The sequence below is a fragment of the Bombus terrestris genome, chromosome 14, assembly GCF_910591885.1.
Source record: "Bombus terrestris chromosome 14, iyBomTerr1.2, whole genome shotgun sequence".
Classification (NCBI taxonomy): domain Eukaryota; kingdom Metazoa; phylum Arthropoda; class Insecta; order Hymenoptera; family Apidae; genus Bombus; species Bombus terrestris.
Window position 1 is genome coordinate 1693680 of NC_063282.1, and position 24182 is coordinate 1717861.

General features: G+C 44.9%; 3 protein-coding genes across 5 annotated transcripts; 1 reads left to right on the forward strand and 2 right to left on the reverse strand.

The window, feature by feature from the left end:
* Positions 1–668: 668 nt before the first annotated feature.
* On the reverse strand, positions 669–15197 carry LOC100649351 (transcription factor Sox-10). 3 transcript variants are annotated; one of them, XM_012315798.3, is made up of 5 exons: positions 9621–15197; positions 6538–6666; positions 3628–3961; positions 3231–3538; positions 669–2823 (listed from the first exon to the last, which is right to left on the reverse strand). In XM_012315798.3, exons 1-5 carry the CDS (start codon positions 9857–9859, stop codon positions 2556–2558), a joined length of 1278 nt encoding a protein of 425 aa, XP_012171188.1. In that variant the 5' UTR covers positions 9860–15197; the 3' UTR covers positions 669–2555. The 3 variants fall into 3 exon arrangements, with proteins under 3 accessions (XP_012171188.1, XP_003400390.1, XP_048268229.1); XM_003400342.4 differs by having other exon boundaries at positions 6538–6684; positions 9621–15195; XM_048412272.1 differs by lacking the exon at positions 6538–6666.
* A 26-nt stretch (positions 15198–15223) lies between these two features.
* On the forward strand, positions 15224–20990 carry LOC100649595 (transcription factor SOX-10-like). Its single transcript, XM_003400344.4, has 4 exons — positions 15224–16093; positions 18904–19081; positions 19165–19252; positions 19335–20990. The coding sequence occupies exons 1-4, from the start codon at positions 15961–15963 to the stop codon at positions 19971–19973; spliced, it is 1038 nt and encodes a 345-aa protein (XP_003400392.2). The 5' UTR covers positions 15224–15960; the 3' UTR covers positions 19974–20990.
* On the reverse strand, positions 19900–23941 carry LOC105666437 (85/88 kDa calcium-independent phospholipase A2). The gene is made up of 3 exons (XM_012315796.3): positions 23680–23941; positions 23480–23570; positions 19900–23400 (listed from the first exon to the last, which is right to left on the reverse strand). The coding sequence occupies exons 1-3, from the start codon at positions 23898–23900 to the stop codon at positions 21340–21342; spliced, it is 2373 nt and encodes a 790-aa protein (XP_012171186.1). The 5' UTR covers positions 23901–23941; the 3' UTR covers positions 19900–21339.
* Positions 23942–24182: the final 241 nt, after the last annotated feature.

Genomic DNA, 24182 nt, shown 5'->3' on the forward strand with positions numbered 1-24182 from the left:
GCGATAACTAAATAATCTGCTACATCACGCGCATTTTATACGACAAAGAAAAGGTAAATTAAAGGGCCCGCTGCGACAAGGAGCTCCGCTACCAGATTAACGGAGATCAACTGGAAATTCGTTGAAATCAAATCAATTTTTTCAACGGGAGTTTGTATTTTTTCCAAAAAACGTTGTTTACCATATTTCGCTGAATATTTCAGGACATTTTTAGGTCTTTTTTGCGTCAAGTGCGAATATAGACGGAACCTAAACAAGAAATTCCAAGGATCCTCTAAATGTTCCTTTCTCGTTGTTTCTTCCACTGAGATTTTCCTCGATTTGATGTAATTTAAAGAATTTAAAGTATTCGTAACATTGTGATAGACGATAGCTTGGTCCTTAGCGCGTCAAGCTCAGTTTTCCTCTATGTTTCGTTTCATTTGTATCTGGCGTCATTTCGTCAGAACTTCCGAGACCTTTTTAATCGTCGATAAAAGTGAGTTGGCAAATAAAAATTGTATTCGATGCGTCTTATTCGATTTCATTAATCTGTCGCGTAACGACGTTTACGTTTCTACCGCCGTATATCCTTTGGTCTTATCTCCAAGCCAGGCAGAAAAATCTCGACGATAGCCTGGCGAAAAGGAAGGGTTAACGATCAATCGTTATCTCTCAACTCGTAACAGTTTCTTTTTTTCTTTTCTTTATTCCGACAAACCTTAGAATATACCGTCGTACTTATAAATTAACTTTTCGAACGCTCGCGCGTCAAATGTTTCTACACGCTCTACGCTTTTCGCGCTTCTTATAGGCGGCGCGATAAATACATATATGTCTAACGATAAATGTAAGTACAAAAGCACGGCTATCGGGGTAGCATAACGAATACGGCGTCAATACCTGCGTTAATTACCGCGACGATCGCGTGCTTCGATTCTTGTCTCGTCGATCATCGCTCGACACGAACCCATCGAACTTGCAACTTTTCCCTCTTCTCAATTCATCGTCGGTTAAAATGTCTTATCTAGCGTTCTTTTTTTTAAGTGCTCGAAATTCTCTTACAACGTATCTTTTATCTTTTATGTAAAGTTACGAAACTCTGTGTCTCTTCCAGAGATATAGAGACAGTCTGATTTATTTGCCCTAATTGCTTGTCAAATAATTTTATTCGTTTATAACGCTTTGCTTATATAATTATAGCATTGATTGTAACGTTTAAGGCATTTTATCGTAAACAGTATGCGCATCCCTGTTCGCAAGTATTCGACCACCTGGTAATTTCGTATCGATTAATCTAAATGTACCAATGTGCGGGGATATGTTGAGCGTATGTCACTGCTACTACGTCTTTGCCACTATCTGAAGCATTTAATTAATTGCTACATTATCTCTTTGTATACTTACGTATAATAATTATAGACTGTTACGAAACAATGCCTAGGTATTTTAAATCGAATGAAAAGAAGCAAACATCGCTGAAAAGATAAGATCTCGATTTTCTTCGCTTTCAAAATGATAGATAGGACATTTTAACCAAGTCTTCCTTTCCCGAGAAATCCAGCGGCTCTGCCTGACGCACCTTCGGACTCGAAATTCGCAGAGAGGACGTCCACGTGGACGTGGTACAGCCATGTCGCGTGACTTTGGCGATCAAACTACGACCGATCGAATTTCGCAGGTTTATTTGAAGAGCGTGGCAGCTTCGATACGCAACCGAATCGCACTCGCCAGCGCAGCGGCCGGTTTACACTTCGAGCCTTATATATTATTATTATATTTAGATCGCGCGGCAGGCCACCGTATCGAGCGAGCTGTTTGTTTAGCCTGAAATTCTGCGCTTTGGAATGGCCGACTGTCATGGAATGATGTCATGGAGTAAGATCGTGGCTGTGCGCGCCGTAACATCTCTATGTCCTCCAAACGTCCAACGATCGCGAAACGTGTTCAACTCGAAACGCGGAAACTTCTAATTAATTCGACTTCACGCGATCCAGTTTCCGCTCTCGAGCTAACGCAACACGCGCGCACACCCATACAAACACGCTACACTACATCGTAATGATAACATCGTTTAAACATTTTCAATTTTTATATGTCGTGATTAACTCTTGTCACGATTGAAATTTCATTATTCAGTATTATCACAAAATACTATCAATTTGTAGCCACTGCAAACGACAACTTTTCTACTTTTCGCGTAATATTCAATAACAATAGAACATTCGATTCCATTTATTTGACTTTGTCGATTTTTAGAACGTGAAAAGAATGTGTCGAAATTTAAACGATTAATCGAAATTGTTGCTGTGATTTTATAATTATAGGACGCAGTGTACGCGTACGCACATAGGTACACACCATGCATACGTCAAACACACTCGTGCACATACACACACACACACATACAGGCACGCTTGGAAAAGTCAGCAATAAAATATGTAACCTTGAGAAAACTTAATAATATAGTTAGTTCGTAAATGGGGACACGATTTACCATTTAAGTTTCCAAAGAATAGTCTCCGGAAAAGTGTCGATTAGGCGACGACGTGCGTATCGCGCTGTTCTCTTTGTTCCTACATGTAATGGGGCCAAGTTTCGATACCAGGTACGTATCGTTGGTATTGCGCGTAGGACGTAGACACGTGCGGATGGCTCATCTGCGTAGTCGTGTGCGAATAGTGTGGATTATGGGAAGAGGATATGTACTGCATAGGAGGAAGTGGTGGCTGAAGCTCGTGGTATCTGACAATGTCCGCCTGCGCTCTGTCTTCCCAAGACGTCTCGGCGATCGGTTGCTCCGAGCAGTGTCGCTTGTTCGGTCTCTCGATCTCCTCCTCGTATCTGGAAAACGTTATATTTCAGCGACTCGAAGTTTTCGAACAAAACTTCATGCAGACAAGCGAGTTCTGCCACGCGAACGACACTGGGCTATCCGTATTGCGTTCTAAATACATTCGAGAATTATTTCCAAGATATTTAACACAGATTATGAACAGGTTAAAATTATTGTTCCAACTAAATTATAACATAGATGCAAATTAAAATTAATCGTTTAGCCTAAATCATAAATCGGCGTTTTTCAAAGAAAGAGACATTCCTATTAACTTTCACCGTCCGCAATTTAAGATAGAAATTCCTAGATAAGAAACTCGTAAAGTGTAAGCTATCTGTACTTTTTGTAGCCACTGTGCTGGCTCGAGAGAAAACATGGCTCATCTACGTCAGAACTAAACGCAGGAAACAATTACCTGTTGAATATCCATTGAGAGGAGGTGGTCGTTGGCGCGGCTACGTGTACCGCCGGCACCTGTGGCCGAAGGTACTGGTCCAGCTCGTTGCTCTCGACTTCGCATTCTTGAAGGTTCAATGGAAGGTTCAAACCAACGCCGCCCAAAGACCCAAGACCGTTCAATTGACCCTCCTCGATTGGTAAACCATCTCCAACTTCGATGTACCTGAAGTCGACTCCTGGTTGATGTTGATGCGGTGATTCGCTCGACGAACCAATCGCCAAGTCTTGCTGATACATCGTACTATTTGGCTGCGGCTGATTTCCCTGCGAACCAGATTTCCTTCCGTTTTAGTTTCCATCGGACCTTCTCAAAAGTACTGGCTCGCGTATTTCTTCGTTTCAAACGTCCTTACCTGATTCGCGTAATGTTGTCCGCGCGGGGTAGTGGGAGGGGTCGGGGGTGACAATCCTTGATTAGGGGTAGTCGGAGGAGAAGAACTAACTCCGCTCTGTGGCGAGTTCGGTCCCTGTGTGCCCCTAGGACTCGCGTCCTCTTGCTTCAACGACCTGGACACGTTGAAGGTCACGTTGCTTTGGTTCCTCGACGGCGATCCTTCTCGACCCGACGGCCCGTTTTGCTTTCGACGACGAGGTTGGTACTTGTAGTCCGGATGCTCGCGCTTGTGGATCACGCGGAGACGATCGGCTTCCTCGATAAAAGGTTTCTTGTCGCTGTCGGACAGCAACCTGCGATCAAACGACCAGAAACCAAGAGATCAGACGAAATTGGCGCGATCTTGCGACGTTTTGTGTCATCGACGGTCGTCGATCAAGGTTCACACGCGCGCACCCGCTTCTTCGCGTATATGCGACGCAGAAGAGGCTGGAACGAGAGCATTTCTATCACCATACGCGATACACTCGAGGAGTCGAAATGGGAGGTCTGGTTAGTGTTTCTCGCCGCGTAGAGTCTTAAAGGGCGCAGTTCACGCACACGCGTACATCGAGTATATACGGGAACTCGAGCGATTCTCGTTCGACTGCATCGCAACTCGAATCTCGTCTCGTCTCATCCAGCTCCGTCCCGTCTTGTCGTGTTAGTCTTTAATTTCTCGTGTTTATGTTCCCACTGGGCTCGTAAAGCCCCAAGACTGATAAGCTTTTCCGGTCTCGGCTGCGAGATCTCGAGGATTCCAGCAACGATTCCACGCTTCTAGGCTCTTTGCTCTTACCGCGTCGCGTTTCCTTTCTCTACCCTGTATCAAACTTGAAGGTGACCAGACGAAAGGGTAGGAAAGGAAATATCGCGCTAAGTCTCAGTACCTAGTCTTCTAACTTTGATCAAAAATTTCTAGACTACGAACAGCGCTTACGTTTCGGATTTTGTACGATTTAAAAATTTCTCGAACAAGGCGATATTACGTTGAGAATAAATCAATGGCAAATGACGAGTTAACTCGTGTTCCTCGGGTACACGCGCAGGTTAACGCGCGCGAGTCGTCACTGGGAAAGAGAGAAAAGAGACTCTCCATCTGGTCAACGGACTTTGCCTCGAGGTTTTTTTGTTTGGCAGGGCTTGACGATAGCGACTCGTCGCAGCCTCTCTTTTTCTTTGCCAGATGCAACGCAGGGTTAGCTAATTCGGATCTGTCTCTCTCCACCACGCGATTATACGTTATCTGCGGTGCGTTATTCCGGTGTATCTGACACCGTACGTAAAAATCGCGATGAAAACGAGTCACGATAACGTCGTGGCGTCTATGACTACGGCGATGATGGTGTTTGAGGTTCGAGGTATCGAGGGTGAAGCAAAACCGCGGCAAAATCGAGACGTTGCTTCCGTCAGATAAGATGCATTTACCTGTTCGTCACGGGTGTTATTTGCACGAAGCGTCGAGCGACGAAGGGGCAGGTTCGGAAAAATTCACCTGACGGGGACAAGGAGTTTATTGTGATTCTTGGGGGCCGTTTATCTGAGGCAGGAACCGGCCGGCAGCTGTTAGCACGCGCCAAGGATGAACCGAGCCTATCTGTTTTCGTTTTGTCGACAAACACCGTGTCTAATATTCGAACGCGATACCTTTCGAGCCGGAAGAAAAAGGACAAGATTTATTTCCGACGCCTACACCTGGTCCCTCGTAAATATCGACTACATCGATAGTAGCCCGCAAGTCGTTTCTTTTTGCAAATAATCCGACGACTCCGACTAGAGCTGCTCGACGCGCATCGGCGACGCTCCACGCGAAACGACACGATTCGAAAGGCACGTTCTTTCTTCCTTGCGTCGCGTCGTTGTCGGTAAATGCTTTGTTATTTGCGCGAAAGATTTTTATAAAAATCGAAATTTACAAACCGATCTTTGGTTATACCGTTATGAATTTCATCATGAATTTCAACTTTCAGATTCATGACGTATCGATGGCTACACTCTCTTCTTACGAGCTCAACAAATTGTAATTTATTTAATCGAGCAGTAACTAAAAAAGTTCCGTTCCGATAAACAAAGTTCTGCAGCAAAACTCCGATCGGTCGTGTTGTGCTCCTATTTTGACGTTAAGACAGAGATACGCGGAGGGTATCTGTGATCGGAATCGCGATCGGGCGGCATTGTAAAATGATTCACCGCAGGGGTTCTGATCGATGTGGTCGGCGAGGTCCTGTGATCCTCGCTCGTGCGACCCACCAGGGCATCTCGTTAGTCTCGATCAGGAAATGGAATATCGTTCCCTTCTCGCGACTTTCACAACGACGAGTATACCATTTTCTCTTCCGTCGCGTCGTCTATCGATCGATCGATCGTTACGCGTCGCTTGTTATTTGGTACAACGATAGCTTCGCGATTTTCCTAGAAAATTGTATTCAGATGCATGGTATTTTGATTTCGAGTAGCAGAACGCGTCACTATCTAAAAAGTCGAGAAATTTGACAAAGACGTCGCTTTACTTTTCTCTTTTATATCGCTTCCACGTGCTGTACTAAAAGCTAGACTAGAATAGAACAAGCCGTGACTCCGCCTTTAGCTCCGGTTTTGACAACGCTGACCCGTTTACAACGAGTTCGGGGTTCGCGCGGTTGTCAACCGGGAACGATCGTACCACGTGCAGCCTCGGCGCCACGTGGTAAGAATGTGTTCGGTATGCGTCCCGTAAAAAATGCTTGCTCGCCAAATCGCGGGTAAAAATAGAACGAGGCAACAAGTGGTCGCGTGGACTGTTGCTTCAACTCGCAAGTCGAGAAGTTGCCGAAGAAATCAGAATCGAACTCTTCCTCGCGATCAACCAACCTCCGGTCAACTCGATAAAAGTAACATACTAGAGACTCACCGCCAAAGTTTGCCCAGTGTTTTGGACAGTTCCGCGTTGTGAAGCTGCGGGTACTGATCGGCGAGTATTCTCCTTGCAGCTTGAGCCCACACCATAAACGCGTTCATAGGTCTCTTCACGTGGGCCGCTCTTTTATCACCAGAACCCCTGCAATTCGAGGACATTATCTTCATTGGAAACAATTGTTTTCTTCGAATACAGCGCGTACGCGGAAACGAGAGATCGTTTAAAAATTCCTATTACCAGTTTCAAGGAAATTTTCAAGTTATTAACTATCGAATATTCGTGGCGAGAAAGGATTTATGTAGCGAGAAGCGAAACGTTTGGATGGAAGATAGAAATAGAGATCGAGAAGGCAGCTGCGATAAGGAGGCAGCTTCGTTTTCTAGTAACTTGATTGGAATTGTTGAATTGGTCGACTAATATTCTCAGCAATAAACTTTTGCGCTTTTATATATGAATTATATTTCATGCGATATCACGTGGCAGCTACAGCGGCTATGAAAAGTATTTGCACGTACCCTTGCTTTATTATTATCAGGTAATTATCGATGCAAAATTTAATATAAATTCTTGGATCAAATTAATTAGTATGAAATATATGCTATAGTACTGTGTCAATACGTTTTACAGCCGCTGTATGCCTTTCTTTTCCTCCCAATAAATGCGACTTAAATATTTGAGCTGTCTGTTTATTGTTGCAAATCGTTCGATTTTGGAGAATAATGGAAAATAATTTGGAAAATGTTCGGTCAAACTATCTTCAAGTCATCCTGCGAATCGTTCGGAAAGCAAGTTGCCGATTCGAAGAAAACCTTCTAGCTACGAAGTACCGAATATCAGTGACAAGAAGGAATTACAGCGACGAGGAACGGAAGGTTTGAAGGATAGAAATTCTAGAAAACGCATGAATCCGGGGACACCGGTTGCGAGAAAATAACAAGAGGTTGGTGGTATCGCGACGTATCCTCGTGCTCGTGTATCGAGAGTTTTCTACCAAGCTACCCCCGGGTCATCCTGCGGAACGCGGCACGCTTAAAACCGGCCTTAAAATAACACCGGCGCTGCCAACGGGTGACGAGCAGGAATGGACGTATCCCTTTCTTTCCTAGAAGATGACTTCATAAAACCGTTGCCTCGTCCAGCCAGGGATCGACTGACGTGACTGACGTGATTGCCGTACAAGCCCTTCTCGTGCTGTTTTCTTTCTGGGATTAATCGAGCCTCGTTCGAGGACCTTACGCGAACCAAAACCCCAGACGTCGACCGGCTAGGAACCGAAGGAAACGCGCTTCACCGAGATACGCGTACGGACGACCTGTCGGCAACGGGATGCTGTCCCTGCTGCCGAAGGTGGAGAGACTTTTAAAAAGCACAGCCGCAACCGTTTCGAAAGGCTGTGTGTGTCACGGAGAAAGAGAAACGTTCGAGAAAGAAAGAGAAAGAGATAGAGAGCGAATATTGGAAGGAAGCAGCCGAGAAAGAATTTGAGAAAAGAGGCTCGTATATATTTCGGCCTCTTTGAAATAAGAGGGGCGTTAAATCCGTGAGCAAACCCGAGGAGCCGTTGGTAATTAGCGCGGGTCCACTAACAAGGGTTTTCACAGCAATCGCGAGTCACTCCGCTGTACGCGGTTTACCTAGATACGCAAAAAATCTTCGAGTCTTTGCACCTCGTTTACGCGGTTTGGCGGAGTACTAGCTGACGTGCGTAGGCGTGGCACCGACCACGCAGCAGCTACACCCTTTTTTCGTTTCTACGACTTTTCGTTCGCCGAGTTACGTTCCTCGTTACGCGATTTCCTCAAAAGAATTCGCGTTTCAATGTCGAAAAGTTAATCGCATTTCATTAGAGCGATAAATTTTTATTAGACGGCAAGTCGCAAGATAAGGAATAGAGAGATGTTTATACTTCTTTCTTTTCTACGATGTTCCGTTCTTCGTTACGCGATATCACGAAAGAAATTCGCCTTCTAAGGTCAAAATGTTAGTCGCGAAGCGGACTTTGAAAGATAAACAAGCTCTAGGTAAACGATAAGTTGCAGAATAGGGGAAAGAGAAAGAGCAATGTGGTGGAATTACACGGTCGTATGGGGCGAGAGGAGGAAACACGCGATAGTTCGACTGCATTCTCATGGATTTCATGGGAATTAAAACTAGTCGATTTTATCGGACCCTATCGTCGGGAATAAACATCGTACCCCCTTTAGCTACCCCGAGATAACCCTGTATAATTGAGGGTTAGCGCGATAAGCCGTCGCGCATAGCGATACACGCTCGGAGATTTCAACCGTAGCTGGGAAATTTTCCGTGAGTTAACTGTACACCTATGCTCGTCCCATAACAGAATTTTGGAAAAACGTTTCGATAGAGATTCGCGGCTACGTTTAAATGGCATTTGCATCGCAGAATAGCGAATCTTCGCATTGCCATCGAGGAAAGATTGCGTCATCCCTTCGCGATCCGCGTTTCGATTTTATCGAATCGTAACGATCGTCGGTATGGCGCAACGAGCCGACCATTAATTCGTCGTCCCCTCCTTCGATACGCGAAACGAAAAAACGCCGTTTCTCGTATCGCTTCTCTCATCCTTTGCGGGCTCTCCTCCGCGCTTCTCACAAATCACGATCGACGCGCTGCGACGGACAGAAACAGAGAGGAAAGACAGAGGCAACGAGATCGGGCATTAATTAGCTAATTTGCGTTAATTGGCAGCCGAGGACACATTTCCACGAGCCGTTTCCCAAGTCGAGGAAACCAGTGCGTCATAATTAAGTTAGCGTTACGTATTTTTAAAGCTTAGACCGCGCGCGTTTACACCCTTTCTCTCTCTCTCTCTCTCTCTCTCCCTGCCTTTTCGTCGTTTTACTCTTTCTTTCCGCTGCGCGTTAAACTCTTGGCGTTAAAACGCGTCTTCGCGAACGCTAACGACGCCTGCTAAATATCGCTCCGAAATGCAGGAGAAGAAGCTTTCGCGTTTTTTACGTGACGGTAGAGATAATGCGGTACTCTCTCGGGTATTTCGGAAATGCGTATCGACTATAGACGAGTGTTATGTAGAAAGCGTCGAACGTAAAACTCACTTGGTAGCGACAGGTACCAGGGTCCAATCGTATCCCTGAAGAACTTTGGTAACCGCTGCGCTGATTCTTTCGCCTCCATTCGCGGCGACCGTAGCAGCGACAGCTGACGCTTTTCCATTATTGTTGTTACCATTGCTTCCATTGCTATTAGTCGCGATAGGGCTGTTAGAGTTGACGGAATTAGCAGCAGCGCCGCTCGACGAAATCGAACCGGATGCCTCACCCATGATATCGTTCATCTTCTCTCAATTTTGTTCGATCGCGAAAGCAAGGAGAGAAACGATGGCGCGTCCGACGAATCCACGGATTTATCGCGCGCTACGAGCGTTCATCGTTCGAAGGAGAACGTGCACGTTACCCAGCGACGGTTCATCGATTAATTGCAATTACCATTTTATCGTAGCGGTAACACGTCACTTCCGTTTCTCGCGCTTCTGTTCCAGCTGCGTCGGTGATTTCTCTTCTTTTCTGTTCGGCTCGTTCCCTCCGACGCGAGATGGCTTGGTATCGGAGCGCGGCGCGCACGTTTGTCACGTTTAATTAATTTTGCACTCGATTACGAACCGAGCAAACGCAACGGGTATGCATGCCAAGCCGTCGGCAACTCGCCGAGGTCTCGGCCTATCTTCCAACGACTTTTTTCTCGTCGTGACTCGAGCCACGGCAATTCTAATCTCTTCTTCTTCTTCTTCTTCTTTGTGTATCGGCCCGTTTTACTCTTTTTTTCCTTCTGCTTCCACTATCGGCCACACTCTCTCCTTCTCTCTTCAACTGTAAACGATCGACGTTCCAGAACACACGAGTCAAAGCTGAATGCTGCGTATTCCACGGTTTCTCGGCCTCGATCCTACGCCGTCACTTCTTGGAACTTCTTCTATCGCCGAAATACTTCCGATAGCTTCGCTTCTCGCGATCGACTCTCGCTTCCGATTCTCTAAGATCCTACTGTTCGCCAGCTACCACCGATTCACGTTTCCACGATCTTAATGGCACAGGGACCTTTAAACGCCACCACGAAGACTTTTCCAGTTGTCGTGCACGAAATTCACTATATAGATTCGATGCATAGATCGTCACAGGTTTTGTAGGCGAAAATTCGCCGAGACTCGCGATTCTTCCACCTGGTGTGTTCCGTCGAACCTGTTGGAAGATTTTCGTGGTAGTTCGGAGCACAGGCAAGCGGTCGACACTCCTGTCACTTCGCCTCGAGCGACAGAGTCGACAAAAGTAATCACTCTCGATGGAGGCACGAATGGTACGTGGCGCGTGTCAGGATCGCGCGGCGACCATAAACATCGCGCTCGTCTTTCGTTACTCGAAGGAAAACGAAACGGAGTACGCAAGAACGAAAAGCCTGAGTGTAGGTCGAGGATTTCTAGTTGCTTGCGCGATCGACGCTCGAGTGAGGTGGTTGAATCGCCTCAGGGCACTTTCCACCGATCGCTTCAGCAGCGGCTGCTAGTTGGGGGCGGAGCGACGGGCCGAAGAGCTGCTAACACTTGTTGCTTTACGATCGTGCCCACCGATGAAGCCCGAGACGAGGGGAAAGGGACCTTCGATGGTTTGCCCGACGGTCGACGGACGACCGACGATGGACGACGGACCGACGGAGGAGAGATCTCCTCTCGATCCAGCTTTTAATACCAGATCATTACCTTTCGCTGTGCAAAGCTACTTTTCTTACCTGGAATATCCTATCTTTTTCATTTCTAAGATATAGCATATAGGAGACAAAAGTATTCGTACGCTTCTGACTTATTGTAAGTGTAGAACAGATGTACGCAAGATCTTACAGAAAAGTGAGATCTATGCCGATACCTTTGTTCGTCGCTGTGAACTTCAGCTATACGTATATCGGAAAAGTCTAGTAGGTTTTACATTATTTAGTACTTTATCTTGTAAGACGATCGATCGATTAAATCTTGTAAGAGAATTCCCTTTAGAATATTTATCGGTAAGCCGTTCAGTTCGCGCAACATTGAGGATCATACATGTGACTCGTCATAGGTAAATCTTATAGTTACATACGACACTTAATTAGTAGATTTCTGTCCGTTTGGAATTGCTCCTGACGACATCTATCCTTACTTCACAACGAAACAGCGTGAACTTTTTTATTATTATTACTTATTCACCTGTTATCACCCGAGTCATCATCTAACAAGAAATTGCTACGATGACGAGATGAGAAACGAAGGAAGACGAGCGAACAAAGTTGGGTCGGTTTTACTCTTTGCGGATATGAAATGTAATAACGCGTGAAAAGGTAGACGATTCTTGAATAAAGGAATTATTTGGTCCTAGAGATCGACAATTCGAACAACGAGTTGAATCGTCCTGCCTGGTTAAAAACACGATTAAAAGTCAACGATCTCGCTCGCAGCATTTTATTCGACAGGGAAAATGCTTCGGTCCTTTGGAATCAAATTCGAACATTCGATTCTCTACCGACTGTCAGCCCCCCCAAAAATCCCTGTATCGTTTATTTCGGACTCGTCTCTCTCCTCGTGGACGAGAGCCTCTATGGCCATGATATCCTCCGGGAGTAGGACCAATCGGGTTCCTTCTCGTTCCACCTACTTCTCCGTTCCTTTCTCTGCTCCTCTCTCTTTCTCTCGTTACGTCCCTCTTCGTTCCTCCCACGCAAGCAAGCCGATTGGTCGGCCAGTTGTTGGCAATAACGACGTCACAAGGAGGAGCGTGCAATTTTCCTGGCGATGCACCAAATGCGATCTCGTCGATGGTCGCGCTCGACCACGGCCGCTCCGAAGAAACGCGTCTCCTTTACCAGTCGTCACGTCGTCGACCGGCCACGATGCTCTCGTCGCGCGACCAAAGAGTTTCCTCGACCGGGCGAGACCCCCCCTCGAATAGAAGCAAAAGGTTCGGAGCAAGGAAATCGAACTCGGAACCACCGACGCGTCGCGCGACCAGCTTACGCGGTACACGATGACATCGTGCCGGCTCGATGACGCTGCAGAATGTAACGTAGCTCGTGTCACCGTTGGGGGTCCGAGAGTTGCGGTGCTCGCCACCCGGGGGGCTACATGTGTCGGGTACCCATCGTCTCCTGCGGCCCCCTCTTCCAGGGGACCGCGTATCCTTTCAAGTGTCCGACACAACTCCGATACAGGACCCCCGGGAATCGGTGAAATCATTATTTTATATCTGCCACGCTTTTCGATCTCTCTTCTCTCTCTCTCTCACACACACAGACACACACACACTCTTTCTCTTTCTATCTCACTCCAATTCTTTATTCTTTTAATCCAGTCTAAGTGGTCACGTTTCGACACATTATCAATATCACTTGTGGTATTTATATCTTACCTAATCTCAGTGTCCTGATAGATATACATGGCGAGTTTCCGAATGCAATGGCAATTGTTACACCGAGAAGTTTGTCGCCCAAAATTCTTTGCAAGATCCCTCCGATTTTCTCATTTGCCAAAGTATCGAAACGCTATGAAACGCGCGATCGTAAGTTTGCTTCTGGGCGAAAGTCGAATAACTGAAATGATAAACGTTGGTTTATGGTCGCATGGGAAAAGGGTAAAAGGAATAGGAAAGAGTCCTTGTTCGTCGAGATCGTAGCGCGTGTTTCCCTGAACGGCCCTGAAACGAATTCTCCTTCGCGTACACCGAGAGAGAACGAAAGCACATATTGACGCCACGTGCGCTTCGGGATGTTTATCCCAGGAAGAGCAAAATTCCGGCTTGCTGAAATCAATATTATTGTTCGCGGTTGGCTAAATTTGAATCGCGATTCGGTTGCAACGCGTAATGCCGCGCGTGCACCAGAGATCGAGAACGTACGATTGGTGCGACGAACGATTGGTAAGCAACGATGCTCCAGGACGGAATGAACAAACTCGTTTCCGTACGAAAACAGGCCGACCCGACTTTGTTTCATGAACGAGACTCGTACTCTTCATCAAAAGGATGTTATAACTAGATCGTAAAATCAAACAGTGGTTGGAGTTTACGATTTTCGATAATCGATAAAAATAAAAAGTATCGGGGATCTTGTGCCTCGCACGGAACTGTACGTAGTCAATTCGTCGAACGTCAATTCTTAAATAAAGATACATTGGTAATATAAGTATCTTTATACCTTTATAACGCATAGATTCAACATAGATACGCGCTCTTGAAATCAAAAAGGTTGCAACGAACTTGCATTTTCTTTGCGAAGGTGTCAATGGTCGATCCACGTAACACTGTATTGCTGAATTTTAATATTCCTGTTTGACGTACTAAAGTTTTCGGAACACCATCTCGTTCGTCCAAGTTTCCCATTACAGACCCTACGCACTGGATCTGTATACCAGCGGACAACTACGGTATTGAAACAAATTCTTTGTACGCGGTAAACGTATTCAAAGCCGAAGTATATACAGTGGTTGCGAAAGGCAGGTGGTTAGAAATCGTACATAAAAGTGTTCGACGTAATAGAGAATTAATGAAATAAAGCGACGCAGATGCGTATCTACGTACAGGCAGAATGCGTATGATTATAGACGTGGCTAGATCGATCGATCAGCCTAGTTAGCGCGGCTTCGTTCTACGATCTCGCTATATTCTTTCCCTTCGGGACTACGTGTTGCGTAAAAAGAGAAACAAAAATTGCGCAGCTCGTTCGTTAGGCGGCAGCAGAGCGCGCGTTTCCCTCGCGATAGACTCGCGTCGACATTGGGATAAAAACCGTAGCAATCCGTAATCCGCCCAAGTGTCTCGAGCATTTCCGAGGGTCTGAGTGCGCGTTTACGCACCACCAGCAAGTTAATCCTGCAAAGTGCGAGCAAGATGCCTCCTTTGATCTCGCACAAAAGCCGCTACACGGCATTGACCGTGGTTTATATATGCTCATGTATGGGCCACTGTCTTTGCTAGCTCACTCATTCATTAAATTCGTTGTATAATTAGGCTCGCCAGAAAGATGCAGACTGTCAACCGATGATTCCTGTGCACCGGCGCAACGAAAAGAAGAAGCTTCAACTCGCTCCTGAATTTATGCCCTCGCATTCTCCCTGTTCGACTATTTCTCCTCCCGATGATCCTTCTTTTTCCCGATGTGACTCGCGAGAACGTAAAGTCACGTTCGCAGTGATCTAATTATATGGCTCGCGGGGAACTGCTAACTCAGTCACGGGACAAGGAAATTTGCAAATGCGATTATTTTCATCTAGAGAGAGAGAGAGAGAGAGAGAGAGAGAGAGAGGTCTATTTGTTCGCATGACGATCGAATTTGTTCGAAAACGAGCGACTTTGTTGCAGAAGAAGAATCGCAGCGGAAAGCCGATGCGACTAGGTTTTCACGAGCGTTACGATAAACGGGAAAAAGTTCTAATTCGGTCGAACAACGAGGCGCTACGAAAAGCGTGGCATTCGAAAACGAAGCGAATCATAGCGAATGATTTTCGAAGACAGGATGAACGCGCGAAGGATCCGAGAGAAGTCGAGGAGCCGAGTCGAGAAGAAGAACAGAAAAGGAACAAGATCCTAGATATCCCCCACCAGATGCAGAGGTGGTCCACGGAACCGCCTCCGCGATCTACCATCCAACGTTTGGTGCGTGTGCCAGACGTGTGCTCATCGTTTCTGCCTCTTTCGTACGGACCAACCTGTGTGGTGCTCGCTCCCTGAATGAACCTTCACATCCTCGTCGATCCGTGTTCGTCTTTCTTCTCTAGTCAGCCAGTCAGTCAGTTAGCTATCGGAGTTTCCTTGAACAGTCGCGGGTGCTATTTTCCATGCCATTTTTTTTTATAATCGACGCGATCGGATTACGGCAATTAGAAACGCGTCTTAAAGAATTCGAATTCGATACAGAGATCGTTGTTATACGGATGACGAGTAATCAGCGATCGGAGTGCGAACCAAGGAAAAGAATAAATCGAGTCGCGAACGTACCAAAACTCGTAAACGATATTTATCGAGCGAGATAAGAAGAAGGGCCGGTCGCTGAGAGAGTGGCGGAAATCGATGCGACGCCGATATACGGACTACCAGGAGGGACAAGGGTCGATTTATGATAAATCACGGCACGATAACCTCGGATTAATTACTCGGTTCTTTTCTTCGCTTTCCTCGGTTCTTTACGATGCGCCTCTCGACGACGCGTTTTACGTGAAGAAAGAACAGTGTGCGCAGGATAGAGCGGCAGGCGGGCTGATAAGTTCGACGTTTCGGTGAAAGTCGTTGCTCGCGGTCGAACGCGACTGGTCGTGCTATCTACAAAAAGAAAAAGAAAAAGTACGTTCGTTCGACGAGGAAGAAGATCGTCCGTGTTACGAATGTGAATATCTACGATAAGTAATTGGAAATAACATCCAGGAAGATGGAAGCCCATCAAGGTGGCGGTTTATCGTCTGCTGCGACAGAAACGGAAGCTGGACCGTCGAGCAGCGAACGATGCGGCAACGAGCAATGCACCAGCTCTCTGGACGATGCAGTGGGCAAGCTACTTCAAGGTTCGCTTCTCTCGTCTTGAAAGATTCGACGATTCTTTATTAGAGTTAAGAACGTTCCACGTTTTTCGTTTCTTGCTTCTCTTTCCTCGCCTCGCCTTTCTACGTCTACGTAATCTGAAAAATAGCACTGGATACCGTCGAAGTCGATACAGGTCGGGCGAGGCTAGTTTTGGAAATATCAAGCGTAGAGCGGGAATTTGTCTTTTTCGGTTGTCGACCGTGTCGTACAGGGTTGCAAGTATCTCGAACGGGTCTCGCGTCTAAGGACACTTTAATTGGCGATGAAACTCGGCTCCTCAGATTTATCCCCGTGATACCGTAGCCGGATGGAGGGAAAATATGGGCGAGCATGATGGAAGAGGTAGGAAAGAAGGAGGAGCGACGCGGAGAACCGAGGATCGAGGAGCGCGAAAAGACGATTTCGAGGAAGATTCGAGCGGCAGGTGCTGCGAACAGAGCGAAACCGCTGAACGTTTGCCACCGACACTAATTATGTTAGTACGAAATTAAATCTGAGACATCGACTCGAAAGGGTACCTCAGACAGAACACGGGAGAAGGTGGGGACCAAGAAGAGCGGTAGTAATGGGTGCCCGACGTGATTTACGAGGCGTCTCGTTGGAACTCCGCGTTCCCCGAACGTGTTTCGAAGAGGCAGAAAACGCGTCCTCGGACGAGACACGTCGAATCCATCGTTCTCTAATCGTCCGACCGTTTCATTCGTCTTTAAATCATCGCGTAATCAATCCGAATAGAAGAAGTAGTTGCTCGATACAAGTAGCATAGTTACTCGATACACCCTGTAATCGCAAAACGTTGCACGAAACGCTCCTGCATCGCCTTATATCAACTGCACAACGGTATCTGCGCGAAATATCACGGAGGAAGCGATAAAATTGCAATTTAATCGATCGATCGATTCGGAACATGGGAAACCAAACGTTCTCGTCAATCACCGAAGGTGACGATGCGTTCAACGGTATCCTCGCTTGTTAACGAGACTATCTTCGTGGTAATGGGAGCTGATTTGTACAGTAGTTAATGTAGCAAGTGTGGACGACAGGTCGGCATTGACAAGCAAGATACCAAAGCACACCGGTTCATTCAGCGGGCTACAATCCCTTATTATGAACCATATTCTCCGTCTCCCCTGTGGAGCCATTCATCCTTTGGAAAAGTACGAAAGTTCTCGGCCAATCTCCTCCTCTTTCACTCGATTAATCAATTCCACTCCACTCGTAGCTTCCCTATCTCTACTATCTTTGCGTACTTCGAAAGCACGTGTTTCCCCTCTCAATCTCGAGAACGTTCAAACTAAACGCGCGATTTTCCTCGAAAACGTTCTCGACGACCATCGCCGATAAACGTTCGCTGTTGCTGCCGTTTCGTTGGGTGCGCTTCGAGGAACACACAGTCGAACACGCGCGATTAGAAACGAAACTCGTTCGTTCCCAAGTCGTGTATATTTTTCGCGCGAAACTTTTTCTATTCCCGTCGCTTTCTAGGGTGTAAGCCCTGCCGAATTTCCATGAAAATTGTCGTCCTGGTTGCTATCGGCGAAGACAGCAGCGAGAGGACCTCCAGCGAACGTTAAAGGAGCCGACAGAGAGACCGCATCGGTGAACCGTGTCCTTATGGTAATTAGCTACCATGAAATCTACGGCTCTTCACAGTTCGGATGCTCGTGGTGACGTTTCGACACGTGCATCTTCCTTCTCCTTAACCTTCCTTCCTATCTTCCTACTTCCTTCCCTCGTTAACGATCACCGATACAACGATTCGAAACAAATGTCTCGGTGCTTGATAGTCTTCTTTCTTTCTGACGGATCGAGTTGCACATGTAATCGCTTACGAGTTCTTATGAATATACGTTATGCGTATGAAAGAAATCTGAATATGTACAGAATAGAATCCGCGGTCTAATAATAAGACCGATTATTCTGTGCAAAGTTCAAGGTTGAATTTTAAGACGTTCAAGTTTAGACGATTCGAATGACCCTACTTTACTACAAATATCCGCGAATGTCCACTAACGATAAGTACGTATACCGTTGATACAAAGAAAATGGCACGCGACCGATGAGACGATGAACGAAGCATGTTCACGGAATATTCGATGTGTATCGGATATACGATGAGATTTCTTGGAATGGAAAACTCGAGGCGACCCAAATAACCTTTCTTTAGCCGGCGAATCGTTCGTAGGGGGATACCGAGAGGAAGTCGGTAATAATAATTAGTCTCTTAATGCGAACGAACGATCGATAGATAAAGACCACCACGTTCGGAACTTCTCGTTCGTTTGCAACTCGTAAAACTTTTCTGTCTGATGCTGCGTTCGTTCATGCGCTATGAATGATCGTTACGAGAAATATACGAAAGAAAACAAAAATGAGAGAAAAGGGAACACGCGCTAAAAGTATTAACGGTTTGGCCAACCAGAGATTAAGATTATTTCAAGGGAAACAGGTGTCGTTTTATCTCTCCCGTTCCTTTACGATTCAATTCCGCGCACAGATAGGCTACGCAACTTCCGGCTACACAAATTCCCACTAAACACGATACCGTTTCCTCTTCTTCTTAACATTCGCCGAACGCTATTTTTCTACACATTCGCGACATCAGAAAATTTGCCTTAGATCAGCGTCGTCGTTGTTGAGGTATTTCAAAGGTACATTCGCAAAATTCTTTCGTAGCAAGTAAATATGCCAATATAACAAATGTAGCGAATAATAGTAATATTTATGGCCGACGGTGTACGTGATATTCGCGATGAAAAATATTCCAAAGATCTATGTTCGTTTTTTCCAGGCTACGACTGGACCCTGCTTCCGGTCACTTCTCGCGCAGGAGGACGAAGAAGCGCTCACGTGAAACGTCCGATGAACGCGTTTATGGTTTGGGCTCAAGCGGCCAGACGCAGATTGGCGGATCAATATCCGCAGCTTCACAACGCCGAACTTTCGAAAACGTTAGGAAAACTGTGGAGGTATTTCGAGCTGACATTATCTATATACATTACCGTATATCGTAGTGTCGCGAATCGAAGGTTAACTCTAGCGAATGTAACAGAATCCTAAGCGACGGTGAGAAACAACCGTTCATAGAGGAAGCTGAGAGACTGAGGAACGCGCACAAAAAGCAACATCCGCATTACAAGGTGACTGTCGACGATCGTTTTAACAACGATCGTTCCAGTTTAGTCCGCCGCCTAAAGTTAAATCGTAAAATGCCAATTACAGTATCAGCCGCGTCGACGGAAACCAAAATCGGAGGAACAAATGGGCATCGTGATGCATCGAGCTACTTTGTCCTCTCCAGGCACGTCTCTAGACTCTACCAACTCGTCCGACTGCACTTATCCTCGCCTATATCCAGATACCGGGATCAAAACGTACGACAGACCGACTTACCACGATAGCAAAACCAGCTACGATCTGTCGAGATCGGCTTGGTCCGCCGACGCGAGCAAATACCCGGTCGATCATTCGATCGTAGAAAGCAAACCGTACGACGGTATCAGATACGAATCGAACGTAGCGGCGAAAAGCTACGTGGACGCCAAGTGCTACGAGACGGTCAAGTATCACGAGGTATCTACCGCTGCAAAATATCACGAGACGATTCCAAAGTATTCCGAGTTGCAAACGAAGCCTTACGATCTACCCAAATACCCGGAGAATCCCTTAAAATATCCCGCGGATGTTACCAGCCCGGGCAAATCATACGCGTGCGTACACAGCCAGTATTACTCCGCTCCAGAGGGATACACGATGCACGAGGAGAATGAATACCAAACGCAGGGAGTTTCGACCCATTCTTTCTATCCGTATATTTCCGCGTCTATGACGCAACCGCCTTATTACATGGGTCCTCGATAAATCGCTCTCGTGCGATGTGTTTTATTCAGGGACCGAAAATAACAGTTGTTTTTTACATTTTTACGGAAAATATCGTTCAGAAAAAATGAATTTTTACTTAAACAAAAAATTGTTAACAGAGTAAATGATTTAAAATCAGTAATTTTTAGGTATTCTAGTTACGAATAACTATTATAAATGATTAACTTTTTTTTTTTTTTGGTTATCGATGATCATCATCGATGACGGAAATTATTTTAGATTACAGGTAATCGTTATATCGTCGTTTTTCAGTTATTGGTAACGCAGATTGTTTTTTATTACCGATAACCATTATCAATGACGGAACCTTCTTTTCTTAACAATAAAAAAATTTTAATCATTTATAATAATAATTAGTCTTGACCAAACTCATTTAGAATAAGATACGAATTCTTATACCATAACTTTCTTAATTTCGGTTACAACAATCATGGTCCCTGGTTTTATTCGTTCGCGTAATTCTACGCTCGAGATGAGCGTGCGCGCCAGTGTGTGGGCATCCATCGATAGTTTGTTAGACTGCTTAGTACTGTTTTTTCTTTCTTTGCTATTTATTTTTTTGGCAATAATGCGATAAAATAAACAAATAAATAAACGAATAAATATCCTGTCAACGTCTATTTTGATCAACAAATACGTGTTGCCTATATGTACAGTATAATTCACTATCTATTATTTATTAGTAGACTGCGAATATTTATGCCGATTCAAATTTTTATAGATACAACGAAGCTACTTACCTACTAAGTATCCTAATGAGAATTCTAATTTAGATATTTTTACATATATTTGAGTGTTATATTTGAGTATTCTCCATATTTTTGCATCTTCAAATTTCACAAAAATGCATAAACATCCGCAGTCTATCATACACCACCATCATTGCTAAAATCGCCATCAATCCTACATATTCACCTATCGAGCACATGCGCTATTTTATGTTGTATACATATGTGTGTGTGTGTGTGTGTGTGTGCGCGCGCGCGCGCGCGCGTGTAAGTAAATTAAATCTAGATATGAGAAGTGCACCTCGAGACTATTTTTCTGCATTGAAATAGAAAGCAGAAGTAAATAATAAATTGTGCGCTACTTCGTCGATTACAAATATCACGGGTCGAGTAGTAAGTTTGCTTCGATACAAAATTTCCTAAATAATTCTTAATCATCGGAACATATTAACAAACAACCAAATAATATAATTAAAAAAGCAGAAAACGAAAAAAAGAGAAATGGAGGACGAAAAAGAGAGATTCATACTTTTGAGTCGGTGTAGACAAGCATACGTACATGTTCACAAAGAAGTCAGCAACTCGTACGTATTTGACTCTCACGAATCTGTACTGACTTAGAGATCGCGATTTATCACAGCAGCTAATTCATTTATTTGATCCCTATTGGCATGCATAAACGCTTTAGCGCTCCATATCATTTCTGCCAAAATCTCGTCGCTTTTTTCATCCATGGCGATATCCAGAGATAGTTGAGGATTAAATCTGTAGTAAGGCACTCCGATCATGGAACACCAGTTTCTGGCACGATCAACGATCCTTCCGTCGCTTGCTGTTGCTTGATCCACCAATAGTACCGCGAGTACCGATATTCCCATTGCAAACTTTGCGGTATCCCATAAACTATCAGGCCGAAATATGTCGATATCTTTCAATGGACTAGAAGGTATTAGACCAGTGCCAAGAGAAACGACCAGAGACAAGGGGACCGCATTTTCTCCGCATCCAGAAGCCTTTAAAGCGAGATTGTATTCATGGATTTCAGTCATGGCATCCAAAGTCGGGTTATTCGCTATCAATCCACCATCCAGAAATTTGCCGAACGCTCGAAAATACGATGGAGCTGCCCCGGTTGCTCTCGCTGCATGCCAAAGCAATTGTTCGCTCGGTGACAAAGCGGGAGACATCGAGATCTGTGGATGCTCGAGTAGTGTACTGGGTGCATCGTAATTACGAAACAAATAAAGGTCGACAGGCTTTCTATCAGCCAATACAGCAGTGATCATTATCTTGGGTTTCTTGATATCCGACATCACCGTATTAACACCTAGGCAATCTTTTAATACTTTCTCTAAACCGTCGCTGTTGTATGGACGATTACCGACAAAAGCTTCCTCTTTCATGCGGAAATACAGTGCCTGACATTCTCGCAAGGACTTGCCACCAGCTAGACCAAGAGTCAAGATTCCACCTGTAGAAGTGCCCGCGATCCAATCGAAGCATTCTACGATAGGTTTCTGCAGGATCGACTCGATCTCCAATAACATTTGTACAAGGACCAAACCACGAATTCCTCCTCCATCTAGACAAAGAAGTCGACCACCTTTTATTTTCTGGTTTTCTTGCATAGCCATCTTGTCCATCCCAGAAACGTGTAACATTTGATCCAACACTGTACGCGGTACAGCCCTTGGTGGTTGCTGCGGTGCGAGACCGTTATAATTTTCATTGAACTTGCAGCCTTTGTTACAATCTGACATGTCTGGTGGACAACGTTTAGCGCCTACCGCATCTAGGATATACAAAATTTTCTGACCCTCGTTGTTATCGATATTCACACGATGCCGTGACGTTTCCGACTTCCAATTTTTTGCATCAATGTCTGCTCCGAAAGCGATCAGCGATTGCACTATTGCCACTGTACCATCGGAAACCGCTAAATGCAGCGGAGTATTGCCATCCTTGTCGACGATATTTACAGAACACATATGACTTAACAAAGCCACTACGCATGATAATCGTTTCCTCATTGCCATGATGTGCAACGCCGTACGACCGTCAAAATTCAAAGCATCTATATCGCAATTACTTTCTATTAGAGCATTAATCACCTCCCTGCTCAGTGACCAATGCAATGGCGTACCGCCAAATTTCATGTCATCGGCATGAAGAACATTTGGTTTACTGTGCAAGAAATCTCCTACGTAACTAGGACTAGAAGGTTCACCCTCGGCAGCAGGAATGTTCACATCCGCTCCAATTAAAAGAAGAGCTTTAACGCATTCGGGCTTATTATTCAAACAAGCGACATGCATCGGTGTATGTCCATTACTGTTACGACTATTTAAACTGTTTGGAAGATCACCTCCAAGGGCTAAAATTATTTCTTTAGTAGATTTGGCTGCATAATGATAGACGGTATTTGCGCTATAATCCAGATGCTCCAATGAACTTTTAGCTTCAATCAACATTTGCACTGTACGCAGATTATTCGTTTGCACCGCAACTTGCAAAGGAGATACCCCTGTTTCTGTATCTCCACTGTTCAACTGACTATTTACATCAGCATGGGTAAAGGCATTATAAAGGGCAAAATGAGCTGCCAAATGTGCCAGTGTCCATGTCGGATGTTCCATCAAAGTATCACATAATTTCTGTATCTTATTCACATTACACATCTGTATGCATAAATAAACTACTGATAATCATGGTTTTTACACAGATTGCAAAAAATCATGAAATTTTGGAAGTAATTACCTCGCGACAAATTTGAACAAGTACTGGAACCTTATCCTTATACACAATAAAATGTGTTGCGATATCTGCATTATCTTCTGATCTATATAGACTGAAACAATAAATTTTAATTATTTGAAATAATAAATAATATATAAATAACTTTCATACTACATCACCTATAGTAGAAAAAAGAAAGCAACGTATATGAAGATACCTACCTATATGCTTGATGCAATGTTTCTGTACAAGGCCTATGAAGAACAATTTCATATTTTTTTTCATTTTCACCTGGACCATAAAGTACGATACCATCCTCGCGGCATTCAATATGTCGATTACTATAATTTTCAGGCTTGACTTCTTGAACTATGTTCGGCGGTATATCCTGGAATACGATATTCCGAAGAACGTTGCTAGCGATCGTTCCAAGCCAAGTCATGATGGATAATTTAGGTTATCAATAAAAACTGTCACTACACCTTCTTAACTGACTATCAGTATAATCAAACGAATTAACAAGTTATATAAAATCGCAATGATCATTTCATCGAGACCGTGATTATGGCATGTCATTAACGCTAGGAAAAACGCGTGAAATATCCCCCGCAATAGTCGACGTCACTCAGATCCAATAACGAGCATAAGTATGAAATGGTGTAAACGGCGTAAACGTAAACAAAAATTTTTGAGACACTGCTAACGTATCGCCTATAATAAGTAA

Bases quoted from the DNA above. Each gene is read 5' to 3' on its own strand.
- LOC105666437 (XM_012315796.3), bottom strand. From the start codon at position 23,900: ATGACTTGGCTTGGAACGATCGCTAGCAACGTTCTTCGGAATATCGTA. The intron at 23,571-23,679 runs GTAGGTATCTTC...TTATTGTTTCAG, and splicing joins ACATTGCATCAAGCATATAG to TCTATATAGATCAGAAGATA. The intron at 23,401-23,479 runs GTAATTACTTCC...TTATGCATACAG, and splicing joins TTGTTCAAATTTGTCGCGAG to ATGTGTAATGTGAATAAGAT.
- LOC100649595 (XM_003400344.4), top strand. From the start codon at position 15,961: ATGGAAGCCCATCAAGGTGGCGGTTTATCGTCTGCTGCGACAGAAACG. The intron at 16,094-18,903 runs GTTCGCTTCTCT...CGTTTTTTCCAG, and splicing joins AGTGGGCAAGCTACTTCAAG to GCTACGACTGGACCCTGCTT. The intron at 19,082-19,164 runs GTATTTCGAGCT...CGAATGTAACAG, and splicing joins ACGTTAGGAAAACTGTGGAG to AATCCTAAGCGACGGTGAGA.
- LOC100649351 (XM_003400342.4), bottom strand. From the start codon at position 9,859: ATGAACGATATCATGGGTGAGGCATCCGGTTCGATTTCGTCGAGCGGC. The intron at 6,685-9,620 runs GTGAGTTTTACG...CTCGAATTGCAG, and splicing joins CTGGTACCTGTCGCTACCAA to GGGTTCTGGTGATAAAAGAG. The intron at 3,962-6,537 runs GTGAGTCTCTAG...GTTTGATCGCAG, and splicing joins ACACTGGGCAAACTTTGGCG to GTTGCTGTCCGACAGCGACA.